Here is a 26608-nt window from a genome sequence, read left to right as displayed (position 1 = left end):
CCAGGTCATGCAAAGTCTTTGGTCGTCTTGCATGAACTGCACGTTTGAGATCTCCCCAGAGTGGCTCGATGATATTAAGGTCAGGAGACTGTGATGGCCACTCCAGAACCTTCACCTTTTTCTGCTGTAACCACTGGAGGGTCAACTTGGCCTTGTGCTTAGGGTCATTGTCCTGCTGGAAAGTCCAAGAGCGTCCCATGCGCAGCTTTCGTGCAGAAGAATGCAAATTGTCTGCCAGTATTTTCTGATAACATGCTGCATTCATCTTGCCATCAATTTTCACAAGATTCCCCGTGCCTTTAGAGCTCACACACCCCCAAAACATCAGTGAGCCACCACCATGCTTCACAGTGGGGATGGTATTCTTTTCACTATAGGCCTTGTTGACCCCTCTCCAAACATAGCGCTTATGGTTGTGACCATAAAGCTCTATTTTGGTCTCGTCACTCCAAATTACAGTGTGCCAGAAGCTGTGAGGCGTGTCAAGGTGTTGTCGGGCATATTGTAACCGGGCTTTTTTGTGGCATTGGCGCAGTAAAGGCTTCTTTTTGGCAACTCGACCATGCAGCTCATTTTTGTTCAAGTATCGTCGTATTGTGCTCCTTGAAACAACCACACAGTCTTTTTCCAGAGGAGCCTGTGTTTCTCCCGAGGTTACCTGTGGGTTTTTCTTTGTATCCCGAACAATTCTTCTGGCAGTTGTGGCTGAAATCTTTCTTGGTCTACCTAACCTTGGCTTGGTATCAAGAGATCCCTGAATTTTCCACTTCTTAATGAGTGATTGAACAGTACTGACTGGCATTTTCAAGGCTTTGGATATCTTTTTATATCCTTTTCCATCTTTATAAAGTTCCATTACCTTGTTACGCAGGTCTTTTGACAGTTCTTTTCTGCTCCCCATGGCTCAGTATCTAGCCTGCTCAGTGCATCCACGTGAGAGCTAACAAACTCATTGACTATTTATACACAGACACTAATTGCAATTTAAAAAGCCACAGGTGTGGGAAATTAACCTTTAATTGCCATTTAAACCTGTGTGTGTCACCTTGTGTGTCTGTAACAAGGCCAAACATTCAAGGGTATGTAAACTTTTGATCAGGGCCATTTGGGTGATTTCTGTTATAATTATGATTTAAAAAGGAGCCAAACAACTATGTGATAATAAATGGCTTCATATGATCACTATCCTTAAATAAAAGATCAAAATCAAAGCCAAAATTTCACAATTTCTGCCAGGGTATGCAAACTTTTGAGCACAACTTTATATTCATAATGTCCAGAGCTGAGGTACAGTGTTTTAGGAAATGCTAAATCAAAACTTAGTTTTAAGTGTTGTGGTTAAAATATAAATTAAAAAAAATTAAAAATGTTCAAGCAAATCTTACCTATTTAAAACTCTACATGTGTGATATTTTTACCTTATTTTAATGATTAATAAAACAATAGATCAGAACAAGTCGTGGATTATAGAGGTTAGAAGAATGTTCTATTGTTTGAAAATAAATAAATAAATGTGAATGTTATAATGTGCATTTGGGTTAGGGTTAGGGTCAGCATTTCCGAAACTTTCTGGGAGCCAAAAATTGTTAGCTGGTTAGCAGAAAACCCCCTGACCAAAATGAGTTGAAAATGAGAAACACACCTTAAATTGGTTTTATTTCCTTGAACTTTTATTAAAAAAAGAAAAGAAAAAAAAAACATTTGATTGAACAATACAAGACTATCAATCCAGAATGAGCAAGTATTAAAGAAAAACTAAAAAAGTGTATGTTTATGTCGAGTATGCTCATGCCCCCTCAAATTAGAAAAAAAGCGCAACAGAATTATTAAGTACTAACATAAAACCACATCAGCATGGAAACGGTCCATCGATTCATTCCGAAATGCAGAGGAACGGCACAATAATGTGAATGAGTCACGTAATGCGCATAAAACACCAACACTGTATCACGTCTACTGGGTTAGAACAGCGCTCACACACACACACCTGAGAGATGCCATTCACCGGAATGGAGGAGGAAAACGGGAAATACAGATGTGTGAGGGGTTAAATCCTTCCTCTGATATGAAAACGCTATTCTACAGCACGCATCAGCACACGCCAACGCTATTTACACCAAACACAGTGTGTGTGTGGGCGGGGGGGTGGGAATAAAAGAGAATTGTGGGAAACTGATTTGGCAGTGTGTATGTGTGTATATCTATAGGTGTGTGTGCATCATCTAATGCCGCCTCTTCTTCTTGCTGCTAGGGGGCGGGGCTGATGAACGGCCCTTCCTCTTCCTGTTTGAGGTCTCCTCTGTGTCCTCATATTGACTCTCGCGATCCGCTAGCGAAGGAAAGAACAAATAAATTACAAAAAGGCAGACTGAGGTGCATATAAGGCACTGTTTTTGTCTCACATCCTAACGGTTAACCATTCCAAACCAGTACGCGGTTATATTTTATTTCTCTCTTGTGATGCACTTATGTTTAACTGTTGTTAGTAGACAAATCAAACTAAATAGTGGGAAAAGTGGATTTTACTTCCTCTCACCTTTCCTGGCTTCCTCCTCCAGTTCGTCCCAGTCTTTGCCACTCTCCTCCTCGCTGCCCAGAGACGCGCTGTAATCTGAGAGACACAAACAAGTGTGCAATAGATAAAAATCATTCGCCATTAGTGTCCGGAGGACACGAGTTACAAGTAACACACACACTGCACGATAACACTGGCATTGTATTTTTCACATACTGTATACTCAATATTCAGGCATGTAACTGACCACTGATTGAACAGAAGAGTCACGTGACATTTCAGTAAATGATAACTGCACATCATGTTACCAGAGTCCTCTGTCTCTGATGAGTAATCTTCATCACTGTCCTCCTCTTCTTCCTCCTCCTCATCAGCTGAAGGGTTAAACGTCTCATCCTCCATCTCAGACTCTGAATCCTCCTCGGCTCCACTGCCCTAACACACACTACACACACACACACACACACACACACACACACACACGTTAATTAACCTTCACTGCACTCAAACTACATTGTGCTGTTGTTGTAATAGTTGTGGTGGTAGTGGGTAGTAGGTAGTATTTATTAATAAAAGTGATTATTAGCAGTAGTATTATTTAGCAGTAGTAGAACTAGCAGCAGTAGTTTTATTAGTTACTGTATTTTTTTTTCATAATTTGAAAGGTCCTGCGACTTATAGTCAGAAGCGACTTATATACATAATTTATTCTGATGCCGGCTGGTCAAACACACATGCACCAAAACAAATAAAACAGCAGTCATAGAGACAGTAGAAGCTTTCTAAAGATGTCCGTTCAGAATATTTTGCCTTAAAGTAACTTATGCAACCAGTTTAAATATTTTGTCCATCATAACATTATTGTTGTAACACACTCTAGTCCGCTGTCATACGCAACTCCTCACATGCCCACAAAATGATGCTTCATCATCACACTCGTAGTAAAAACTTTCAGTCAGTGAACCGGATAAACAATACTTTGTAAACAGGGTTGCAAACAGAGTCCCTAATGTTAATGAAAGAATGTAAAACAGGCACATTGTCTTACTCAAAGACTAAAAGCTGTTTATTTGTGCACAGCATATACAGATGTTATAAACCGATGTGGCTTATTTGTCGTGTTTCTTTCATAAACATAAAACATAAAAAGAATATGAGAAACAGTTACACACGATTATTAAAGCTCCTGTTTAAAACAAGCCCAAAAACACTGTGATCTGATGTGTAGATTCTGAGGTACTGTAATCTTCACGGAGCACGTGGAACTGGTGAAGGGAGGGGCAGCTCCCGGGACCTTATAGTACTTACTTATAGTAAGGTGCGACTACATTTACAGAAAATACAGCAATAGTTGTGGTTAGTAGTAGGCAGCAATAAAAGTGGTTAATAGAAATAGTAGAAGTGGTAGGCAGTAGTAATATTAGTATTAGTAGTAGCAGTTAGTAAGCAGCAGAAAAAGTGGTTAGAGGTAGTATTAGTAAGAAGGCAGCAGAAAAAGTGGTTAGTAGTAGTAGTAACAGTACTAGCAGTAGCAGCAGTTAGTAGCAGGCAGCAGTAAAATTGGTTAGTAGTCATCGTAGAAGTGGTAGGCAGTAGTAAAAGTTGTTAGTAGTAGTAAAATTTGTAGGCAGTAGTAAGTGATTAGTTGTTGCAGTAGTATTAGTAGGAGTATTTGTAGCAGCAGCAAGTAGTAGGCAGCAGTAAAAGCGGTTAATATAAGCTGTAGTTGCAGAAGTGGTAGGGAGTAGTAATAGTAGGATTAGTAGTAGCAGTTAGAAGGCAGTAGTAAAAGTGCTTGGTCGTAGTAGTAATAGTAGGATTAGTAGTAGCAGTTAGAAGGCAGTAGTAAAAGTGCTTGGTCATAGTAGTAATAGTAGGATTAGTAGTAGCAGTTAGAAGGCAGTAGTAAAAGTGCTTGGTCATAGTAGTAATAGTAGGATTAGTAGTAGCAGTTAGAAGGCAGTAGTAAAAGTGCTTGGTCATAGTAGTAATAGTAGGATTAGTAGTAGCAGTTAGAAGGCAGTAGTAAAAGTGCTTGGTCATAGTAGTAATAGTAGGATTAGTAGTAGCAGTTAGAAGGCAGTAGTAAAAGTGCTTGGTCGTAGTAGTAATAGTAGGATTAGTAGTAGCAGTTAGAAGGCAGTAGTAAAAGTGCTTGGTCATAGTAGTAATAGTAGGATTAGTAGTAGCAGTTAGAAGGCAGTAGTAAAAGTGGTTAGTCGTAGTAGTAATAGTAGGATTAGTAGTAGCAGTTAGAAGGCAGTAGTAAAAGTGCTTGGTCATAGTAGTAATAGTAGGATTAGTAGTAGCAGTTAGAAGGCAGTAGTAAAAGTGGTTAGTCGTAGTAGTAATAGTAGGATTAGTAGTAGCAGTTAGAAGGCAGTAGTAAAAGTGCTTGGTCATAGTAGTAATAGTAGGATTAGTAGCAGCAGTTAGAAGGCAGTAGTAAAAGTGCTTGGTCATAGTAGTAATAGTAGGATTAGTAGTAGCAGTTAGAAGGCAGTAGTAAAAGTGCTTGGTCATAGTAGTAATAGTAGGATTAGTAGTAGCAGTTAGAAGGAAGTAGTAAAAGTGGTTAGTCGTAGTAGTAATAGTAGGATTAGTAGTAGCAGTTAGAAGGCAGTAGTAAAAGTGCTTGGTCATAGTAGTAATAGTAGGATTAGTAGTAGCAGTTAGAAGGCAGTAGTAAAAGTGCTTGGTCATAGTAGTAATAGTAGGATTAGTAGTAGCAGTTAGAAGGCAGTAGTAAAAGTGCTTGGTCATAGTAGTAATAGTAGGATTAGTAGTAGCAGTTAGAAGGCAGTAGTAAAAGTGCTTGGTCATAGTAGTAATAGTAGGATTAGTAGTAGCAGTTAGAAGGCAGTAATAAAAGTGCTTGGTCATAGTAGTAATAGTAGGATTAGTAGTAGCAGTTAGAAGGCAGTAGTAAAAGTGGTTAGTCGTAGTAGTAATAGTAGGATTAGTAGTAGCTGTTAGAAGGCAGTAATGAAAGTGCTTGGTCATAGTAGTAATAGTAGGATTAGTAGTAGCAGTTAGAAGGCAGTAGTAAAAGTGCTTGGTCATAGTAGTAATAGTAGGATTAGTAGTAGCAGTTAGAAGGCAGTAGTAAAAGTGGTTAGTCATAGTAGTAATAGTAGGATTAGTAGTAGCAGTTAGAAGGCAGTAGTAAAAGTGCTTGGTCATAGTAGTAATAGTAGGATTAGTAGTAGCAGTTAGAAGGCAGTAGTAAAAGTGGTTAGTCGTAGTAGTAATAGTAGGATTAGTAGTAGCAGTTAGAAGGCAGTAGTAAAAGTGGTTAGTCGTAGTAGTAATAGTAGGATTAGTAGTAGCAGTTAGAAGGCAGTAGTAAAAGTGCTTGGTCATAGTAGTAATAGTAGGATTAGTAGTAGCAGTTAGAAGGCAGTAGTAAAAGTGCTTGGTCGTAGTAGTAATAGTAGGATTAGTAGTAGCAGTTAGAAGGCAGTAGTAAAAGTGCTTGGTCATAGTAGTAATAGTAGGATTAGTAGTAGCAGTTAGAAGGCAGCAGTAAAAGTGCTTGGTCATAGTAGTAATAGTAGGATTAGTAGTAGCAGTTAGAAGGCAGCAGTAAAAGTGCTTGGTCATAGTAGTAATAGTAGGATTAGTAGTAGCAGTTAGAAGGCAGTAGTAAAAGTGCTTGGTCATAGTAGTAATAGTAGGATTAGTAGTAGCAGTTAGAAGGCAGTAGTAAAAGTGGTTAGTCGTAGTAGTAATAGTAGGATTAGTAGTAGCAGTAGGATTAGTAGTAGCAGTTAGAAGGCAGTAGTAAAAGTGCTTGGTCATAGTAGTAATAGTAGGATTAGTAGTAGCAGTTAGAAGGCAGTAGTAAAAGTGGTTAGTCGTAGTAGTAATAGTAGGATTAGTAGTAGCAGTTAGAAGGCAGTAGTAAAAGTGGTTAGTCATAGTAGTAATAGTAGGATTAGTAATAGCAGTTAGAAGGCAGTAGTAAAAGTGGTTAGTCATAGCAGTAATAGTAGGATTAGTAGCAGCAGTTAGAAGGCAGTAGTAAAAGTGCTTGGTCGTAGTAGTAATAGTAGGATTAGTAGTAGCAGTTAGAAGGCAGTAGTAAAAGTGGTTAGTCGTAGCAGTAATAGTAGGATTAGTAATAGCAGTTAGAAGGCAGTAGTAAAAGTGGTTAGTCATAGCAGTAATAGTAGGATTAGTAGCAGCAGTTAGAAGGCAGTAGTAAAAGTGCTTGGTCGTAGTAGTAATAGTAGGATTAGTAGTAGCAGTTAGAAGGCAGTAGTAAAAGTGCTTGGTCATAGTAGTAATAGTAGGATTAGTAGCAGCAGTTAGAAGGCAGTAGTAAAAGTGCTTGGTCGTAGTAGTAATAGTAGGATTAGTAGTAGCAGTTAGAAGGCAGTAGTAAAAGTGCTTGGTCATAGTAGTAATAGTAGGATTAGTAGCAGCAGTTAGAAGGCAGTAGTAAAAGTGCTTGGTCGTAGTAGTAATAGTAGGATTAGTAATAGCAGTTAGAAGGCAGTAGTAAAAGTGGTTAGTCATAGCAGTAATAGTAGGATTAGTAGCAGCAGTTAGAAGGAAGTAGTAAAAGTGCTTGGTCGTAGTAGTAATAGTAGGATTAGTAGTAGCAGTTAGAAGGCAGTAGTAAAAGTGGTTAGTCATAGTAGTAATAGTAGGATTAGTAGCAGCAGTTAGAAGGCAGTAGTAAAAGTGCTTGGTCGTAGTAGTAATAGTAGGATTAGTAGTAGCAGTTAGAAGGCAGTAGTAAAAGTGGTTAGTCGTAGTAGTAGTAGTAGGATTAGTAGTAGCAGTTAGAAGGCAGTAGTAAAAGTGCTTGGTCGCAGTAGTAGTAGTAGCAGCAGCAGCAGTTAGAAGGCAGTAGTAAAAGTGGTTAGTCGTAGTAGTAATAGTAGGATTAGTAGTAGCAGTTAGAAGGCAGTAGTAAAAGTGGTTAGTCGTAGTAGTAATAGTAGGATTAGTAGTAGCAGTTAGAAGGCAGTAGTAAAAGTGCTTGGTCGTAGTAGTAGTAGCAGCAGTTAGTAGTAGCTGTAGTAAGCAGTAGTGCAATTAGGAGTAAAATAACTTAAAATTCCCTCATTTGGTTTACAGCGCACAGTGATTTGTGTTCTCATATAATCGTGATTTACCAAATAATTGTGATCTGATGATTTTGTAATAATAGCAGACAGGTCTAATGATCAGACATATTAAGCAGATGGATTGTATCTGAAATTGTCCTCAGATGCCGTACAGGACACTGCTGCTCAGATAAATCACACAGTTTGAGTTGACAGATCTCACCTCACTCTCTGGGTCGAGGAAAGACCATCCGCCCTGCTCGAAGAAGCCCTCGGGATCATCAACGATCGTCTTCATGATCTTCGTCCAATTCAAAGACTGGACGCCCTCTGTGTACTTTATATCACAAGAGCTGCAGACACACACAATATATACGGCCTTATATTACCACCTTCTACCAAGAGACAGATTTACACTAACATACCATCATATCTGACTGAATGAACTGCCTTTGACATGACAACAAATGGGAAGTGTTTTCTCCATTTATTTTGCTATGCTAATTATACACAATTACAGGCTTGGTTGCTTTTTATTCTCTGCATTTAGCAGTGTTTTCCCCTGCTGTCGTATCAGTGCAGACCTCTGAGTGACCTAGCATTTGAGAACTTCTGCTTTATTGTGTTAGGGGGCGGAGCTTACTTGAGCCACTCTTTGATAGGGTCGAGAGAGTTGACGGGCACGGCGTTGATCATGGTGACTTTCTTGTTGTAGTCTTTGTAAACAATGACAACATCAAAGTTCTTCAGATGAAACTGGACTCGCTCGAAATGAACCAACTCCACCTCGTCGAGGGTCACCACGAATGGAGGCTAGAGAGAGAGAGAGATGGGTAAAAAGGGCATTAGACAGGTGACAATTTTTATGACCATTGCTGAAAAGTAAAAAAAACAACAAAAAAAACAAAACAAAAAAAAGCCGCAACACACCCATTCCGTGACGTTACAGAGCGAACTAGACGTGGGCTGCAGTAGACATGTGCTCCTGTAGGGGGCGCCCTGGAATCTAAAACACATGAATGACATCAGCACATGACGGGCCAATCGCTGGCTTAGTTCCACATCACTCAAATCATAAAAAAAAAAAAAAGGTATAACTTTGATTTAAATCTGATTCGCACATGTGCATATTCAAATTGTACAAATTAAGGTGCATAGCGCCAGCTTTGACGTTGTAATTGTAATAACTGATCATGACGTATCAAATATACGAAAGAGTGAATAAGGTTCGAGAGCTGCAAGATTTTCAGTAAATAATGACTTACATTTTAAAAAAGATCTTCTGAAATCATGAAAAATAAACTGAAATTTAAAATCGTTATTTACTGAAAACTTCCCTCCTTCTGCAGCTCTCAAATCTCATTTTCAGGTCTGAAGATTGTAACTAGTGCACACTCGTCTCGCATGGCAACAATGACAAACCTGCTGGAACACGTCGACAACCATTTTTCAACCTGAAAAGCTCATTTAAATTTCAATAACGACTTCATTTTCCGCACTTTATCGCCAAAGCCATCGTATGACTTGAGAAGACTCGGAATACAGTGCTTGGAGTCGTATAAACTAATTTTATGATACTTTTTTTTTTTTTGTAGCTCAACAGACTTGGTCACTATGAACCGTCAGTATATGGAAAAGAGCTGCGTGAAGACCCCTGAAAAATTCTCGTGTCTCATGGACAAAGAAAGCCATAACGATTTGGAAGAAAATGAGGCTGATTAAATGTCAGACGTTTTATGTTTAGGTGAACTATTTTATTTGACATTAATTTTAACATTTCTTCCACTCACCCCAGATCTCTGAATGGAACCTCAAACTCCAGATCCTCCTTGGTCAGCGACTCGACTTTCTCAATGAAGTTCTTGAAGGCTGATTTGAGTTTGTGTCGCATCTCCCGCTCCATCTGTTCAGCGTAGAGGTCGTCCCGGTCATGCATGTGCTGATGTTTGCCCAGATCTGTCGTGATCTCGCCCACCTCCGTGTAGAATTGCACGTCTGTGTGACGCTTCTTACCAAACATAATGGCGTTCTGACACAAAGAGAGAACGATTTGAATTGGAGCCATTTATTTTTCCACGTACAGCTACCAAGTATTTCTATATAGCACTACTATCCTATTTTTCATATTTAAGTACTACCACTAGGACTTTTCTGATGCATCACGATCTTCATTTGAATGATCTCAATATCGATTCTTTAATCTCAAGAACAATCTTTTAAAAGACGCTCTTTACAGAACTGCTGGTTTTCTTAAAGGGACAGTGTTGATTTTTAGCATGTGTTCTACTGATTAATCTTAATACTTGAATTCTATAAATTATACTTTAAACAATGATAATATATGCAATTAATAATTCATTGATGGAATGCATACATGTCAATTGGTAGCACTTCCTACTAATGTTCCATTAGTTAACATTATTAAATGCATTAGGTATCATGAACTAACAATGAACAATATATTTTTTACAGTATTTATTAATCTTTGTTAATGTTAGTTAATAAAAATACAATTGACCGTTTGCTAAGCCCTGCCTTAAAAGCATTTCTGACCAATCCTGTCTTAGCAACTGCTGCCCCGCCGCCATTACTCTGCCTTTTTACAATGAGAGCCTACAGGAGTGATGTGTGTTTAAGTCATCTTAAGCGGGATTTTATCAAAATTATCCTAAAAACACTAATTACGTTTCCATCCAAGGATTTTTTGCGAAACTTTTCAGTGCATCAAAATAAAGCTGATGGAAACGCAAATTATCGCTACAATTTCACAAGTGTCAACATAATAATTTTTCCGTTTTATTCTAGCGCATAAACTCTAAGTCGATACTTCAAATGTCGCGAAAAACTGGTTTGGAAACACTTTTTGTCGAGAAAATTGGCATTAACGCAAAACATGGCAGAATTTGCCCCAATCATTAGCCTGTGTTAATCATGAGGACAGTATACATCCTTGAAAGACGATTTATTGTACGTGATTATGAATTGATCTTAACGGCATAAAGATCCGATCACTGCAAACATGACACTTCCAGGAGTGCCAACACAAATATATCATGCACATCGACAAGTGTACGGAGAACAAATTAATGGCCACTGTTTGTGATTAATTTAATCATGGTAGACATCCGTTTATTTATTAAAGCTGCTTTTACACACAGTTCAAAATTATAGACGGCAGTCATGGATTTAACCCACAATACAAAAAACATATCATTTCTGTGCACAAATATGTTTTAAATTAAAAATAAATACACAAAACTAGAAGAAAAACTTCAGTGTGCTTTTTGGAACACTAACAGCCAAATTCTTTAAAATTATATTTTATACTTTTGAAAAAATAGCGGCAAAATTCCCTGTATGAAATTAAATAAATTACCAAATGAAAAAATATATATTTTTAGACCTATATATGCCTTTTTTTACACAAACTTAAATTAGCCTTACCCTGTTCTATAGATGAGAAAAGTCAGCTGAATGACATTATCAGGATGTTCTACACTTTTTTTTTCAAGACTATAAACTATCAGAACTATTTGTCCAATGAGTTCACTTTCAGAAAACCAACTTTTGAACATTTTAAAACGTTTAAATATGTTAAATCTAACCCTCTTTACCTCTGATCGCATTTGCTGAGCTTCTTCAGAACATGTAAATTGCATTATGACACTAATTGTGATGGTGATGCTTTAGATGATTGTTCAAAATAGCCTATTGAATATCAGGAATGTATCATATATGTAAACCCTGATATTACACTGCATCAATTTTCTTCTTTAATAGCTGTGCACAGCATATACACATCGATGGACGGTCCTTATACTAAGTCTGAAAGATTCCCCCACTACTTGGTGCAGGTTGCCAGCTTGAACAGGGTCATGACGATTCGCTTTCGGGTCGGAACCGGAAGCAACCTGCGATAGGCGCAACATCAGGACCAATATTACAGTCCTATCAGAAGGGCAACAGCTCCCTTTTGATTGCAATTCCTCATATTCTGATTGCATTTATTCATTAAAATGACAGTAAGCTGGCTAATTTCAATGAACTCTCAATAATCTCCCCATTTTAACAAAACTTCGGAGGAAAAAAACATTAGAGACATCTGAGAGGCGAATTAGCGATAAACACATTTCTGTATGGAAACGGCTTAAGGGCAGATTTATTTTGCAATAAACCAAAACTTACGAGACAGTGTTTTTTTTAGGCATGACATCATCACGCACACCATTTGTATCGATAAAAGGCCATTTGAATGGAAACAGGCAGAAGACGGCATATTTCGCAAATAAATTTTTCCGCATTTTCACTTTGTCGATAACAAAATAGCGTGAAAAGTGGATGGAAACTAGGCTACAGCTGCTGGGTCACTGATAACAGTGACACAAGGTACACAGAGAGGATACATGCAGTGTTTTTGGTTCTTTTTAAAACAACCTTTAAATAAATCTGGAGAAGAGCATGTTATGGAATAACCCATTCCCAAATGAACGTGTATAACATCAGCGACAACACCTACATTTCCTCAAAGGAAAATTAAAGCTAACTTAACAAGATTAAATTTATGTATTGATTTGGGTCTTAGTTCAGGTGATAGTAAATAGAGTTCACAGCATCAAAATGAGTTTGTTATGAGACGGTTTAAGCAGTTATTTTTACGTACACTATTGTTTTGAGGTTTGTAATCGCTTTCAAATAACGCTTTTCTCTTTTTGTGACGGTGAAGATCATTTGCCTCAAGTCATTCATTCCCATGGGAAGATTTTCATAATTTACCTAGTTAGAAGGTCCCCAGAATAACACCACAATTAGCTGGGAGATCATTTCTTTCATATGCAAGAAAAATGGACAATAAGTGACATTTTCCCATATGAACTTATTTCGAAAGCTAGTGTATTTTTCTTTACACCATTACTACCACCAAATATTTCTATACGCTTATACCAAGTTTTCCATTTTTCAATTTGAGTCAGGAAAATAAATTTAGACAGTTCAGCTCCAAGTTTTTCTTTGGTATCCTAATCATTTTCTCGTAGTGTCTCACCTTGAGATGGAAGTGTAGAACGATGATCATTTCCCCGTCACAGGGTTGGAATATGGCGTGTTTGATGTTGTTGTACAGGATGTCGACTTTATCACCACGCACCGATGTGAAACGGAAACCTGTAGAGACACGGAGCGAAGAGTCAAATTCTGCAGATATGTGAATCCTAAAGTCATTTAACAATTCTGGTAATGACTCTCTTTAATGGTTCATCAAACTATACACAACTCAGATATTCAACAAAAACACCACGTTTTTAAATCAATGTTTTAAGTACCAATTCTTAAAAAAAAATCTCAGTTTCGAGTTGAAAGAAAGAGACGACTTGAGTCAAGAACGGCTCCAACCAATTCAGTCATGAGCGAGTCGTTAGACTGATTCAAACCGATAACTCATGAGTACAGACTCATTCAAGTCTGCATGAAATGAAAATTCACCATATCCATTTTCAAAATGCATGTTATTGATCTTATCGTGAATGATTCATCCATGCATACGTTTTATTTATTTGACCTCGTAATCTTTAATCAAAATGTAATAACTCGATCTTCCGGTGACACAGACTTCTCTCTGGTGACGTATGCAGGACTTCTCCAATCATTTACTCCGCTTAAACCCCGCCCCCTTTCTTATAAATACCACAACCTTGCGTAGAGTTGAGCGAAGCATCAATCACATGTTGGGGAAGATGGCAAGGTGTATTTTCATCTGATTTCCTTCAAAACTAGAGTTCCTTAACCCCAAAGTTCCTTGGTTACGGGTCAGCTGGCTTGAATTAACATTTCGAATGAGGAGGAATAACAGCGAATTCGCGGTCGTGTTCGAGACATTTCATGCCTGAATTGCAGAGGTGATCACTAATGAATACAATGCTTTGGATACCTGATCACTGTGTTGAGATCGCTGCTTAATTTCACCGATAACCGGCACCACGGTGGTAGGGGTGTGTGTGTGTCCACTGCAAACTCGCTTTCAGATCTGCCCATATTTTCACAATCCAATCAACAACCAATGGATAAACTCAAATCCCCACCCTACATTTTTTTTCTTGTTCGATAAGCTGTAAAAGTCGGTCGCAACTTCCGTTTCATGCTGACATGTTTGTGAAACGGACAACACCGGCCAGACTGTATGGTTACTGTTGCGATAATTGGTCGAGCACCAGTTTTGGGGAGGTGCTGAAAGTAGCGACGCTACTAACATAGCAGCATTTTTCAGTAGCATGACAGCTGATCAGCATTTCTCAATAGTGTAGCTTTTCCTGTAATGAGCTACATTTTCCAACATGCATTTCTGTAGCATCCCAAAACGCTTTTTTTGGGACGGTTCATGTAAATGACCCGGTTTATGCAAGTATATGGTCCCTTTGCACTTTCCAGGTTTTGAAACGTGGAAGTAAACGATTGCAGGGTAAATCTTGATAGCGGTGGATGGGAGACCATGGCAAATATAATTTTTGCTAATCCATTTGCGCTAACATGAAATTCCACAACTTTTCAAATGAAGAAAAAACACGCGAGAACTGACGCACGTGCGACACATGGAAGAGCAGCGCTGTTTACAAGTGAGGAGGAACGCTCTACACTTGTAAGCTTCGTTGGTTTTTGGTTTATTTATCTGTTTCTTAACTTACAATGGTGCGTTTGTGTGCTTATCCTGAATGTCTCAACCGAGTGGAGAATGTGAGATTACGTCTGTATCATGGCAACGTGAATACGTCACACGAGAGACCGCTTGGACTCCACCCTCTCGTGAAGCTTACAGGAAGTGATCATTTAGAGTTAAAAAGTACTTAAATATTGATCTTTTTTAATACCAAAAGATAATGTTGCTTTAGAAGACATTAATTTAACCGCTAGAGTCGTATGGATGACGTTTATGCTGACTGTCTGTGATTTCTGGAGCTTCAAAAGAAAAATCTCCATTCACTTGCATTTTAAGGACCTACTGAGCTGAGATATTTTTCTAATTTTCTTCAAATGTGTTCTGCTGAAGAAAGAAAGTCATACACACCTGGGATATCATGAGGGTGAGTAAATAATGAGGGACTTTTCATTTTTGGGTGAACGGCACTTTGCCGGAGCCTGGGTAGCTCAGTGGTAAAATACGCTGGCTACCACCCCTGGAGTTCGCTAGTTCGAATCCAGGGTGTGCTGAGTGACTCCAGCCAGGTCTCCTAAGCAACCAAACTGGCCCGGTTGCTAGGGAGGGTACAGTCACATGGGGTAACCTCCTTGTGGTCGCTATAATGTGGTTCGTTCTCGGTGGGGCGCGTGGTGAGTTGGGCGTGGATGCCGCGGTGGATGGCGTGAAGCCTCCACACGCGCTATGTCTCCGTGGCAACGCGCTCAAGTCACGTGATAAGATGCACAGGTTGATGTCTCAGACGCGGAGGCAACTGGGATTCATCCTCCACCACCCGGATTGAGGCGAATCACCACGCGACCACAAGGACTTAAAAGCGCATTGGGAATTGGGCATTCCAAATTGGGAGAAAAAGGGGAAAAATCCAAGTTGAAGCTTTGTTGAAGCTAAATATTTAGTTTCTTGCTGCAGCTAACTATATTTGAATTCAGTTATATAAAATAAGGTGTTTTCTAGTTTATAAGTGTCTATCAAGTATACATTTAGGTTCAATTTAATGTTGTCATCCTCCTTGTTTAATTCTTATGAAACTTACCCATGGTTTTATTATAGCAATACTGTAGTAACCATGACGGGAGGAACCATGGTTCATTTTTCATGAGGGAATGTCACCCTAATTATCAGGTGACATAATTGAAATTAGCAATCAAATAATATCATCCGACTGTAATAAAGCCCATCTAAAAATATTGTCTTTAAATAGCTTCAATGTAGTTTTTCCAATGTACTTTTTGTTAGTAGCATTTAACTCTTTTAGGTTTGTAGTTTCGCTATTGAGCGCTAATACAGACACCATGTGTCTCACCGTTGGTGTGCGCCTCGAGCGAGCCCTGCATCCTCTTCTGAGCGATGTTGGGGCGGATGTAAAGGTCTTTGAGTTTGGGGTTGCTGCGGTTGAGGTTGATAACAAGCGAGTCTTGTTTGACGATGCCCTCTTTCTCCTTCTCCTCCGCTTCACGCGTCTTATAGCGCTTCTGCACCTCCTTTATGATGCGGAAGGCGTTCTGCAGGTTGGTGGAGGGAACGGAGTGATCGCCGGGGGATTTGAGGTTAGACGCACGATACGTACTGAGAAAGAGACAGAGACAATATTAGTGCACAACTGTTGCAGTGTGTCATGTAAACAGGGTTATATCGCAGCAACTCTTACATCTCTTTGACAAACGTGGCCTCTGGATTGGGGAAGATATTTCCCTCGTGACGTCCCAGCGAGCTGCCCGGCACAAAGAAGTTTATCCTCAGATAGGTGTAGTCTCCTTCAACAGACATACTGATGTTCTGCACACAAACAGGGAATAGTTCATGTTTTATTTGTGATGGCAACATTTGAGGCAAACCAGTTGTGTTGACATGGGTCAAGGATAGATGAAGATTAATAAAAATTAAGGAAGTGACTTTGTAACCAGAGACTGTCCCACAATAAAAACAGCACTTACCTTTATAGTAGCGATGTGAAAGGGAGTAGCGATGCCAAAGACAGGCATGATGACGGTCTCGTATTTCTTATCGATGAAGATCTTCATGTCTCTGATGTCCTTTTCGCGAGGCATCTGCGACACGTTCTTATACGAAACATTTGACTTCCTGGCTCTGGAGAGAACCATTACAAGAAAAAGAAGTAACTCAGTACATTTCTGCGGCTGATTTGTGTCTGCATCAGGCTAGTACAACTAGTTATGTAATAGCTGTAATAGTCATTATTAGTATATGTAAACTACGCAAGCACTCGACACACACTGGACCGATAGTTACAGCTCTAAATCCTGATTGGAAGTTGCAAAACAGCCAATACTGGCGTGATCGCACATCAGTTAACACCATTACCGCGGCAAGTTGCTTGGCAATCAAATAGCCTATGGTAAAACCGGAGAACTATGTAACTTGGAAGAATTATTTATTGATATTATGGCTCAGGTCCCTCCAATACAAGTCCACGTGACTATTTGACAGATTTATCATACATCAGGTGAAAATCTTGAGCTTGATCGCTTAGAAAAGTCAAAGCAACAAGACACTCCTCAACAAGCCGCATGATCGGAGGCATCATTCATGTCTTCCTCTTACTTCTGGATCTGTTGTCCTCCTCTCTGCTCTGTCAGTCGACGCTTCGCCTCCTCATTCACCTGATTGGCCAGTTCCTTCTGATGGGCCCGCCTCTTCTCCTCGGCTGTCATCTCATTCTAACCGATCAGATTACAGAGATGGAGAACACACATAAGAAACAACTAATAATTGATCTCTTACAGTAGGTGTAATAATTAGGACTGTCAATTTAACACGTTCATTTAGTGAACAGCCCTTCAGGATGATTGGCAACTCGACTGCAAAATGAACGAAGTGATTAGGAAATAAACTAAACGACACATTGATTTACAAATTCAACTCAATGCTTTTGTCTTCTATAATGTAACGTGTATATCTGAGGGCTTTTAAGCATTAAACAGGAAAACCGCAGATACCCTGGTTCTGTCAGTCAGCAGGGCGGCGCCACGTGCTCCTTTCCCAAACAGCTCCTCTGCATTATCATCCTCTTCCTCGTCTTCTTCATCATCGTTCTACAGACGTACACAGGAGAACATCAACAACAAGAAGAAACCTAAAGCAACGTTCGTTCGATCGATCCGATTCGTTACCTTGAGGAAAATTCCAACATTTTTGATCTTCTTTTTGACAGGCGTGAGAACGGTAGCTTGGTCCTCCTGCGCGCACAAACACACACAGACGAGTCAAGACACCAAACGTGAGCATAAGAGTGTTTGAGTGTGTGTCATACGCACCTCATTAATCTGTATGGTGTCTCCGATGAAGAGCGCATATTTCTTCTGCTCTTCTTTCTTTCCCTCTTTGTTGATCATATCAGAAAATCCCAGACTGATGCTGAAAACCATTCCTACACAAACACGTTTAATACGTGTAAGGTCCAAGATTAACACTAGGCATCTTCAAGTAAAAATCGTCTTTGCCGCCAATGTACAAAGTATTGCACAAATTTAACATCACAAGATGAACTCTAGGGAGCCAGGAATTTTATTTATATTTATTTTACTTCAAAACTTAAAAGCCACCAAACAAAACCACTAAGGGTTTTCGTTGTTTTTGTGAAAGGGGGCATTTCGTCAAAAGGCTGACTAGTTTATGCTGCAAGCGATGCAATTACCCAGACTGTTTGCCGCAAATATTTCATACGAGAAAATAAAAAATAAAAAATGTATATAATTTAATTATCGCATAAACATGTTAGAATTTGGTATCGCGACAATAACAAAATTATTGGCTTCTTTGTAATTAATCGATTGCATTTGAAAAAGCACTTACTAAATAAACAACAAAATATGCATTTTAATAAAATGAAGCAATATACACATCCAGTAAGAAATACTTCTGGCCGGTAAATCTCATGGACCCTGAATACATGCATTAACACTCACCTTTTTTGAGTTTGTATTGATTTTTTGCATTAAGTACGAGCGATCCTTCTCTGAACTCAATCCCCATCGCAAACCTGCAGCACAAAACAAACCGGCGACACTCACGACTTTATTTTATTGCTTTGTGTTGATTCTTTAAAGCCCAGACATACTCAATGCAAGTATGTAAACACATGCTACTAGCTACTTCAGACACTACTGCATTGCGCAGTGTGTCGAGAGCGAATTCATAATGCAATTCAAATGTGTTGCATTCTCAGCGTGGCCACTAGGGATGCTATAGTGAACATTAGCATAAATGGTCTTCTATGTTCATTTATCTCTTCAGGGCATCTACTGTCATGACATAGCAACAGTTTGAAAAACCTTCGCTCTGCTAAAGTCGGTTCAATTGTCAACATGTTTATTAGAGGTCGACCGATAGTGAATTTTGCCGATAATGATAACTAAAGTGGTGGGAAAGGCCGATAACCGATTAATAAGCCGATAGATTTTACAACTGATTTACAGAATGTAAAAAAAAAAAAATCGTATTATTTTCTTACCATGACAGGCACAGAAAAAGAGTCCTAAATTAATAAAATCCCAGGTGCAGTCTATTGTTCAACCAAAATCCCCAAAATAACCAGAGAAAAAAAACATTTTGGTATAACACAGGACTTTTAAGTATAAACAAGCCTGAAATACACGGGGACTCTTAGTTTGAAATGACGAAAAAATTATCAGCAACTACCACCATAGATTTTTGGCATAAATGATAGTTCCGAAAAGCAACTATCGGCACAGATTAATCGGTAAAACCGATATATCGGTCTGCCTCTAATGTTTATAGCTAGTTACCTGAAAACAGCCCGCTTTCGCTCGGTTTATTACTGCTATGGAAGCATTTTAAGTATGTTAAACTGGCCACGCATTTGTTTGCACGTCTAATTGATTAAAGAGCACCTATTATGGTTTTTCAAATATTACCTTTCATGTAGTGTGTTATATAGCTGTTTGTGAATGTAAAAAAGTCTGCAAAGCTTCAAAAATCAAAGTGCACGACAAGTTGACTCCCAAAAGAAAGAACCGATTCTGAACACCTGAAATGAGTCGTTAGTAATTCCAGACTTCCTGTACTAACCTACGTAATTTGGTAACAAAAAACCTGCATCTGGTCTTCATTGGCTGCTCGCGAACAGCTTTGACCCGCCCTCAAACATTACACTAAGCGGTAGACCAATCACAACAGACTGGGACATCTGACCAATCAGAGCAGAGTAGGCTCTCTGAAAGGAGGAGTTTAAAATGAATCCTTTAGAACGGATCATTGAAGGAGTCGTTTTTGATACTGGGAAAAAAAATTTGATGCTGCAATTTAAATTATGAGCAAATTAAAGTGTTTTTTGACCTTGGATGCATGTAAATCTATTGTATGAGACCTTTAAAACAAAATTAAGCACGTTTAAAAACCATAATAGGTGCACTTTAAGAGTATGTTTATGGCCTTATAGTGCGCACACACAAACACACACGCTGTCTCGTGTATTGGCGACACATACCCAATATTTTTGGTGAGTTTGTTAACTAGATCTGGTTTCTCTTTCTTGACAAACTCCAGGATGGCATTAAAAGCATCACAGAGCTTCACTCCTGAAAATTGCATCACACACACACATCATAATGCAGTAGTATACTTGTTGAAAACCTGACCATCACTACCATGGCATGTGCATTAATTCAGCAAGTGCTGTCCAGTTTGTATTAAAAAAATAAATAAATAAAAGTTTTGCATTTTAATCCAATTTTGTGTAGTATGCGTAGTTTACATATTTTATAGCATATGTATGGTAGTGCACTATTCAGTACACCACATACTCGATCGGTGTGCTCACCATGCTTCAACTCTTTGAGAAGCTCCTCCTCCACCTGTAACAGGAAGTTGTAATTGTCCTGCATTTCCTGCGGCGGGTCGACCATGAGCGTGCGCACCAGATTTGAGCAGTAGGACTTGTAACGGATCCCCATCGCACACGTGATCGCACCGAAGTGCATGTGATTCTTATCGCTGAGAGACAGATTCAGTGCATTATTTCACATATTTTGCACCACTAAAATTATGAAACGTTAAAAAGAGAATATTTCAACACATGAAATTTCTTATATAGTTTGGCACTGCATAACAGCAGTGTGGACACTCTCACATTTATGGTGTTTTTTTATTAGCAACATATAATTAAGCAACATTGTATAGGTCTTATTGAACTTTTTCAAGTGCTTTTTAAGAATGAAAAATACTGAGATATATATTTTAAGAGTTGTGCACCATGAACCAAGCCAACCAGCTCCAAGGTGAAGCACTACTAGGGCTGTCACCATAATGAAATTTGTCTGATGCTTAATTGTCAACCAAATAATTGCGATTATGACGATTAATTGTCTGTTTCAGGGCTTTTGTTAAATCCTTTATTTTCATTGCAGAGCTCTTTTGGCACACTTTGTTAGCTGCAACACTCTGATTGTGGGATTTTCCTGCTCAGGACCATGGTTAACAGTTCTTAATCAGGAATACCACTAACAAACACAATTTCTTAAAAATGAAGTTGATGGGGCCTGGGTAGCTCAGTGAGTAAAGATGCTGACTATCACCCCTGGAGTCATGAGTTCGAATCCAGGGTGTGCTGAGTGACCAAATTAGCCCGGTTGCTAGGGAGGGTAGAGTCACATGGGGTAACCTCATGTGACTCTACCTCCTCGTGGTCGCTATAATGTGGTTTGCTCTCAGTGGGGTGTGTGGTGAATTGAGCATGGATGCCGCGGAGAATAGCGTGAAGTCTCCACATGAGCTATGTCTCCGTGGTAACGCGCTCAACAAGCCACGTGATAAGATGCGTGGATTGACGGTCTCAGATGCGGGGGCAACTGAGATTCGTCCTCCGCCACCCGGATTGAGGCGAGTCACTACGCCACCACAAGGACCTAGAGCACATTGGGAATTGGGCATTCCAAATTGGGGAGAAAATTTGAAAACATATATACCATCAATTAACAACCCCAGAGCTCATGGTAGGTCCATCTTTAAAAGGTTTGTAACTTATTGTTAAAAATCAACTGGAGAAAATGAATTGGGATTTTTACTTCCAGAATCAGACTGTTTTACTGCAGGATGTTGCCATGGCTACTTCAATACTATGAAGGCCACAATCTCACCTGACGACGCTGAATTTGAGGCTGTAGTTTCCGCCACTCTGAATGATTGGCGGGTAGCACATCTCCACGGTGGAGGGGTCGACTCCACCCAGATACTTCCTTTCCTCAATGGCCTTCTCCACCGACTCAGCCAAACGACTGTGCTTCACTTTCTGTTACACATATCCACATAAATAGCCAATAAAGAACCAGTAAACACAGAGACAGAAGGGAAATGGATTATGTCGTACAGTGTTAAGATTTGCTAAATGGCATTATGGGAAACGCAGCAGAACACCTAAAACTGAGTATACAAACCTCGTCTGCGTCCACAATCTCCATGACTCGCTCCTTGAAGAACTTGGTGAAGACGTCACTGGTGATGGCAGCAGCCTTTTTCATGAGCGCCAGCTCGCCGTCCTCTTTCACTGCCATCGTGTACGCCACCACAGTACTGATGTCCACCTGACAAACAATTCACACAAAATTACAAAGGAGAACAGAATTAGCTACACCAACATTTCGATTTCAAGGTTGCTACACCAAACTTTGGAGTTCTGTGGATTTCAACTATATGCTTAAAGTACCTTGAAACATTGAAAAAATTGAGTTCTTGCAGAAATAAAAATACTGATTTAAGAAAAAATAACCTTACAAATTTGCATTTTTAACATTGTAGATTTAGACTCATTACTGTTGATTCAGTCTGATTCAGCAATTGATTTGACCAATTGATTAGATCATGCTGTATGTTTGTTTTTTTCTAGACATAGACCGATATATCGGTTTTACCAGTTAAACAGTGCCGATTGTTGCTTTTTGTTTTTATATGTGGTCAGCGATGCAGTCATTTTGGCCTTGTATCCTATATGTCTGTGCCCGTCATAGTAAGGAAAGTCTTTTTTAACATTCTATAAATCGTTTTAAAAACTATCGGCAGATTAATCGGTTATCGGCCTTTTCCACCACCTTAGTTATCGGTAGCAAAATCTACTATCAATCTAGACAACGCAATACCAAGTTGTGGTTACTACTGATTGTGAATATATTATTAGTTAGCTACAGATAACTAAGGTGGTGGAAAATGCAGATAACCGATTAATCGGTTCATAGTTTTTAAAACAAGTCTTTACTTACTATAACAAGCACTGACATAGAGGCGGCAAGAGTCCAACATTCATAAAATCCCAGATGCAGTTTGTTGTTCAATCAAAATCCCAATAACCTGAAAAAAAAAAAATTATGATTTGTTGCATAACGTGGGACTTTTAAACTATAAACAAGCCTGAAACACAATGGGGAGTCTTGGTTCCCTTACAATGCTCTATATGCAAGTATTTTCTAAATTAAGCTTTTTATAGTCTTTATATTGACAACATAAACGGTTTTGTGTGTATATATTTTTCACCAGATGAGGTTTAATGAGGAATAAGGTTTATTATTTCCCAATATGAAGTTGGGGAAAAAAACAAAAACACTAATCTACAACTATCAGCAACGATTTGCCGATAACTGATAGTACCAAAAAGCAACTATTGGCACGATTAATCAGTAAAGCCGATATATCGGTCTACCTCTATATGTTCTTGGAATTATTTTGCTGAATAACATTGCAGGGAACAGCGCTCAATGAAATTAGCTGCGATTTACCCTCTCGAGCCCCTCGGCTGTGATCATGTCACTCCAGCTCTTCATGTATTCTCCTGGGAATTTGTCCTTGATGAACACGCCCACCGTCTTGCCTTCTTTACTCCCACGGACGGCTTCTATCATCTTCTCAAAGTTTGCCTTGTTGCTCTCGTTCTGTGATGGAAGAAAGATTCACCGTATAAAAAGAAGTCGAACAAATTAGGGTTGGGCTTTATGACGCTAGCAGTTGAAAGTATGTAATCGCATGAATTTCTCACAATCTAGAAAACCTTTTGTTCTAACATCTGCCGCTTAAATGCTTGAAATTTGTGTTGTAGTGCCTACGTATTAATTTCCTGACAAATGGGCGAGTAGATGTTAAAGGAACAAGTGTCCAGTATAAATGGGAACTTCTTCGCACCTTTTCTCTGACGAGTAACATGATGGGAGGGACTCCATTGGCGTTCTCGTTGCCCTTGGTAACAGCCACCTGCTTCAGAAACTCGACTTTCTTCTTACTGGCAAGAAAAAGGATTTTAGTCTCACAAAACACCATTATAGTGTCAGTGAGCTCATAACCAAACAGCCACGTCTGCATGGAGAGAAAAACAAAATTATTCAGATGCCACTGCAAACATGTAACGGTCACCCTCAGCTCTAACAATACAATTATAAATGCAACTATTCATGTATGATAATACCAGGTAAATTCAACTACCTGAAGTGCTGTAGATTTGGCATATACGATCTCTTCATCGACACCAACGGACACCACGATGGCATCCACCTTGCCGAACTCATCTTCACCTTTCTGCGATTAAAATAAACATAGTTATGACATAGGGTAGTCAAACAGTTTTAGGAGTATGAATACATAAATAAAATAAAAATATGCACAATACATCGACAATTTCAGTGTCAGCCAATATTATTAAAACTGTCAAAATCGGTCTAATTAGGCCGATATCTGATGCTGATACAAGTATGGATTTTTACTAACGGCTTTTATAATAGTTATTGGAAAAAAAAAACAATTGTCAAAAAAGTAGTAAAATGTTCTACAACGTTAATTTCTAGGTGGGAATGATAAAATAATAATAATAATAATAATAAAACAGCAGGCTAATCTGTTTAGCTTTGTAATCACTGTCACAATATCAGTTAATGAAAAAAAGTGCTTGAATGGTTAAAAAACAAACTTTTAAGTAAATATTTTAATACTATAGGTAATTAAAATGCAATATAGCTAATGGCTATTGGCCCACATATCTGGGTATCTATATTCCAAAGATGAAATATTTTCTAAATAAAGTTTTAATGCTGGTGATTAAGCCCTTGGAGAGCTAATATGTTTTTCAAACATCAAAGATATTTTCTTAAATGTATTAATATGGTTATAACAATAATTAGCTCTTTCCAACCTGCAGCATGCTTAAAGTGTTAGCACAGAGCTACATGCTAAATGCTACATCAAAGAGCACATATTTACATCAAAATAACACATGCATGTGACAGACCTTTACTAAAATACAACCAAAAACATAAAACACATTAAATGATCTATGACTTATGTTTAAACTGAATTTATCGAGAGGAAACGTGGTGAAACAGCGTGTGCTAACATGCTAACACATTAGCCGCTGTGCTAATCACAGATAAACATTTAAATAAAGCCCTAAAATTGAACTTATTTCATTTAAAATGACCCCGAAGAGCGTCGGTTACTAATAAAGCCGCTTAAATGTATGTTTACATAACAGTTGTATGGAAATGAGGCCTGTTTGGATGTATATGTGCATGTGTGGGGCTTTCAGCATTATAAACACATAATATGTTAATCGTTATGAATTAACATAATTTATAAGATGTGTTAGTGATGTTTATAACACAAAATGAGCTCTCTGTACCTTCCAGTTGCCGTAGAGTCGCTTGATGCGGCGGTAAAACGCGTCTTTATCCAGATTCACCGCCATAATATCACATCAACAAACACTGAAACTCAGAAACTACAGCAGCTAATATACACTTATACACACACTTATACACACTTATAAACACACTACTCTGATTTAAACTCAATGTTGGAATACCAACTAAACCACAAACGAAAGGGGAAAAAAATCAATAAAGAGTGAATACAATATTAAATACGTCCTATTTATATATATATATATATATATATATATATATATATATATATATATATATATATATATATATATATATATATAAAAATAATAAAAATAAAAAAAACTTATTTAAAATATGTTATTGTTATTTTTGAAGTGCTGTTGGGTTTGATGCATGCTGCAGTGTACTGATGTTAAAACATCACGCTGAAACGCGCATGTGCACCTGATCTTTAGCCCCTCCCTCAATGTGCATCTAAATAACATTATCATAGGTATTTGTTTATTTATATACTATAAGTATTTAGGTATACATTGTACGTATTAATTTCATTTATATATTTTTCATATGCATTTATTTACTTTAAGTATTTATTTATTTATCATCAGTAGCATTTATTTCTTTATAATAGGTATTTATATATTTACTGTAAGTATTTGTTTATTTATTTACTATAAGTATTTTGTCAGGGTAATTAACTCGATTGAAATCATTCATCTGTAATCTGGTTGAAATAATTAAAATTATAATGCATTATACTACTTTTGACTTAAAAAGTACTCAATTACAGTAAAGAATTACTGTATAATCAGATTACACCCAACACTGAAGATAAAGTTACTTTTAAATGTTTGTGCGGTTAGACTGCACGTGTTATTATTCCGGTAGCTAGCTGCAAACATGTCAACAGTTATCTTACTTGATGTAAACTGCTTAGCAAATATCTAAAGGGGAAAACTGATCATAGAAGTAGTTTACACTAATGATCGCTATTAGCGCCCCTAGCGGCTATTTCAAAGAAAATAACACGTACATGTGTGCCGTTATTAATGCAACAATGAGCAAAACTGAGCTTGCATCACTAATGTTTGCGTTCATGTTTCAGGCCACAAGCACACGTGTGTGCGTGCGTGTGTGTGTGAGTGAGTGTGTTTGTGTGTGAGTGTGTAGGTGTGAGTCTGTGTGAGTGTGTGTCTGTCTGTGTGTGAGTGTGTGTCTGTCTGTGTGTGACTGTGTGTGTGTGAGTGTGTTTGTGTGTGAGAGTGTGAGTGTGTCTGTCTGTGTGAGTGTGTTTGTGTGTGTGTTTGTGTGACTGTGTGTGTCTGTTTGTGTGAGTGAGTGTGTTTGTGTGTGAGTGAGTGTGTGTTTGTGTATGTGTGTGTGTGTGTGTACAGGTTTTGCAGTACTTGTGAGGACATTTCTGGTAGTGAGACCTTTTGGGTGGTCCTCACAAGGGAAATAACATATTAAACGATGTTTTATTGAAAATGTAAAAATGCAGAAAGTTTTTTGTGAGGGTTAGGTTTAGGGATAGGGCTAGGGTTAGGGGATAGAATCTATAGTTCATACAGTATAAAAATCATTATATCTATGGAGAGTCCTCATAATGATAGCTGCACCAACATGTGTGTGTGTGTGTGTGTGTGTGTGTGTGATAACTCCCTGTGATAACTACTCTTCAAGCAACTAATTAACTTTTCTTTTTTTTTTTTTT

The 26608-nt window shown here is 38.4% G+C and overlaps 1 protein-coding gene across 2 annotated transcripts; it reads right to left on the bottom strand.

The window, feature by feature from the left end:
* Positions 1-1648: 1648 nt before the first annotated feature.
* Positions 1649-25103, bottom strand: LOC127447567 (FACT complex subunit SPT16). 2 transcript variants are annotated; one of them, XM_051709521.1, is made up of 24 exons: positions 24891-25103; positions 23702-23794; positions 23405-23575; positions 23005-23157; positions 21673-21819; positions 21376-21527; positions 20061-20233; positions 19728-19818; positions 18187-18260; positions 17536-17648; positions 17392-17457; positions 17218-17313; positions 16823-16938; positions 16195-16348; positions 15909-16036; positions 15564-15826; positions 12614-12732; positions 9363-9601; positions 8503-8578; positions 8216-8385; positions 7796-7925; positions 2824-2950; positions 2537-2611; positions 1649-2329 (listed from the first exon to the last, which is right to left on the bottom strand). In XM_051709521.1, the coding sequence occupies exons 1-24, from the start codon at positions 24954-24956 to the stop codon at positions 2223-2225; spliced, it is 3099 nt and encodes a 1032-aa protein (XP_051565481.1). In that variant the 5' UTR covers positions 24957-25103; the 3' UTR covers positions 1649-2222. The 2 variants fall into 2 exon arrangements, with proteins under 2 accessions (XP_051565481.1, XP_051565487.1); XM_051709527.1 differs by lacking the exon at positions 19728-19818 and having other exon boundaries at positions 17536-17650; positions 18188-18260.
* Between the last annotated feature and the right edge of the window lie 1505 nt (positions 25104-26608).

Source organism: Myxocyprinus asiaticus, chromosome 1 (assembly GCF_019703515.2).
Source record: "Myxocyprinus asiaticus isolate MX2 ecotype Aquarium Trade chromosome 1, UBuf_Myxa_2, whole genome shotgun sequence".
In the NCBI taxonomy this organism is placed as follows: domain Eukaryota; kingdom Metazoa; phylum Chordata; class Actinopteri; order Cypriniformes; family Catostomidae; genus Myxocyprinus; species Myxocyprinus asiaticus.
This window is presented reverse-complemented; position numbering and strand designations above follow the sequence as displayed.

Bases quoted from the DNA above. Each gene is read 5' to 3' on its own strand.
- LOC127447567 (XM_051709521.1), bottom strand. From the start codon at position 24,956: ATGGCGGTGAATCTGGATAAAGACGCGTTTTACCGCCGCATCAAGCGA. The intron at 21,528-21,672 runs GTTTGTATACTC...TATGTGTAACAG, and splicing joins AGATTGTGGACGCAGACGAG to AAAGTGAAGCACAGTCGTTT. The intron at 17,314-17,391 runs GTAACGAATCGG...GTACGTCTGTAG, and splicing joins ATGTTGGAATTTTCCTCAAG to AACGATGATGAAGAAGACGA.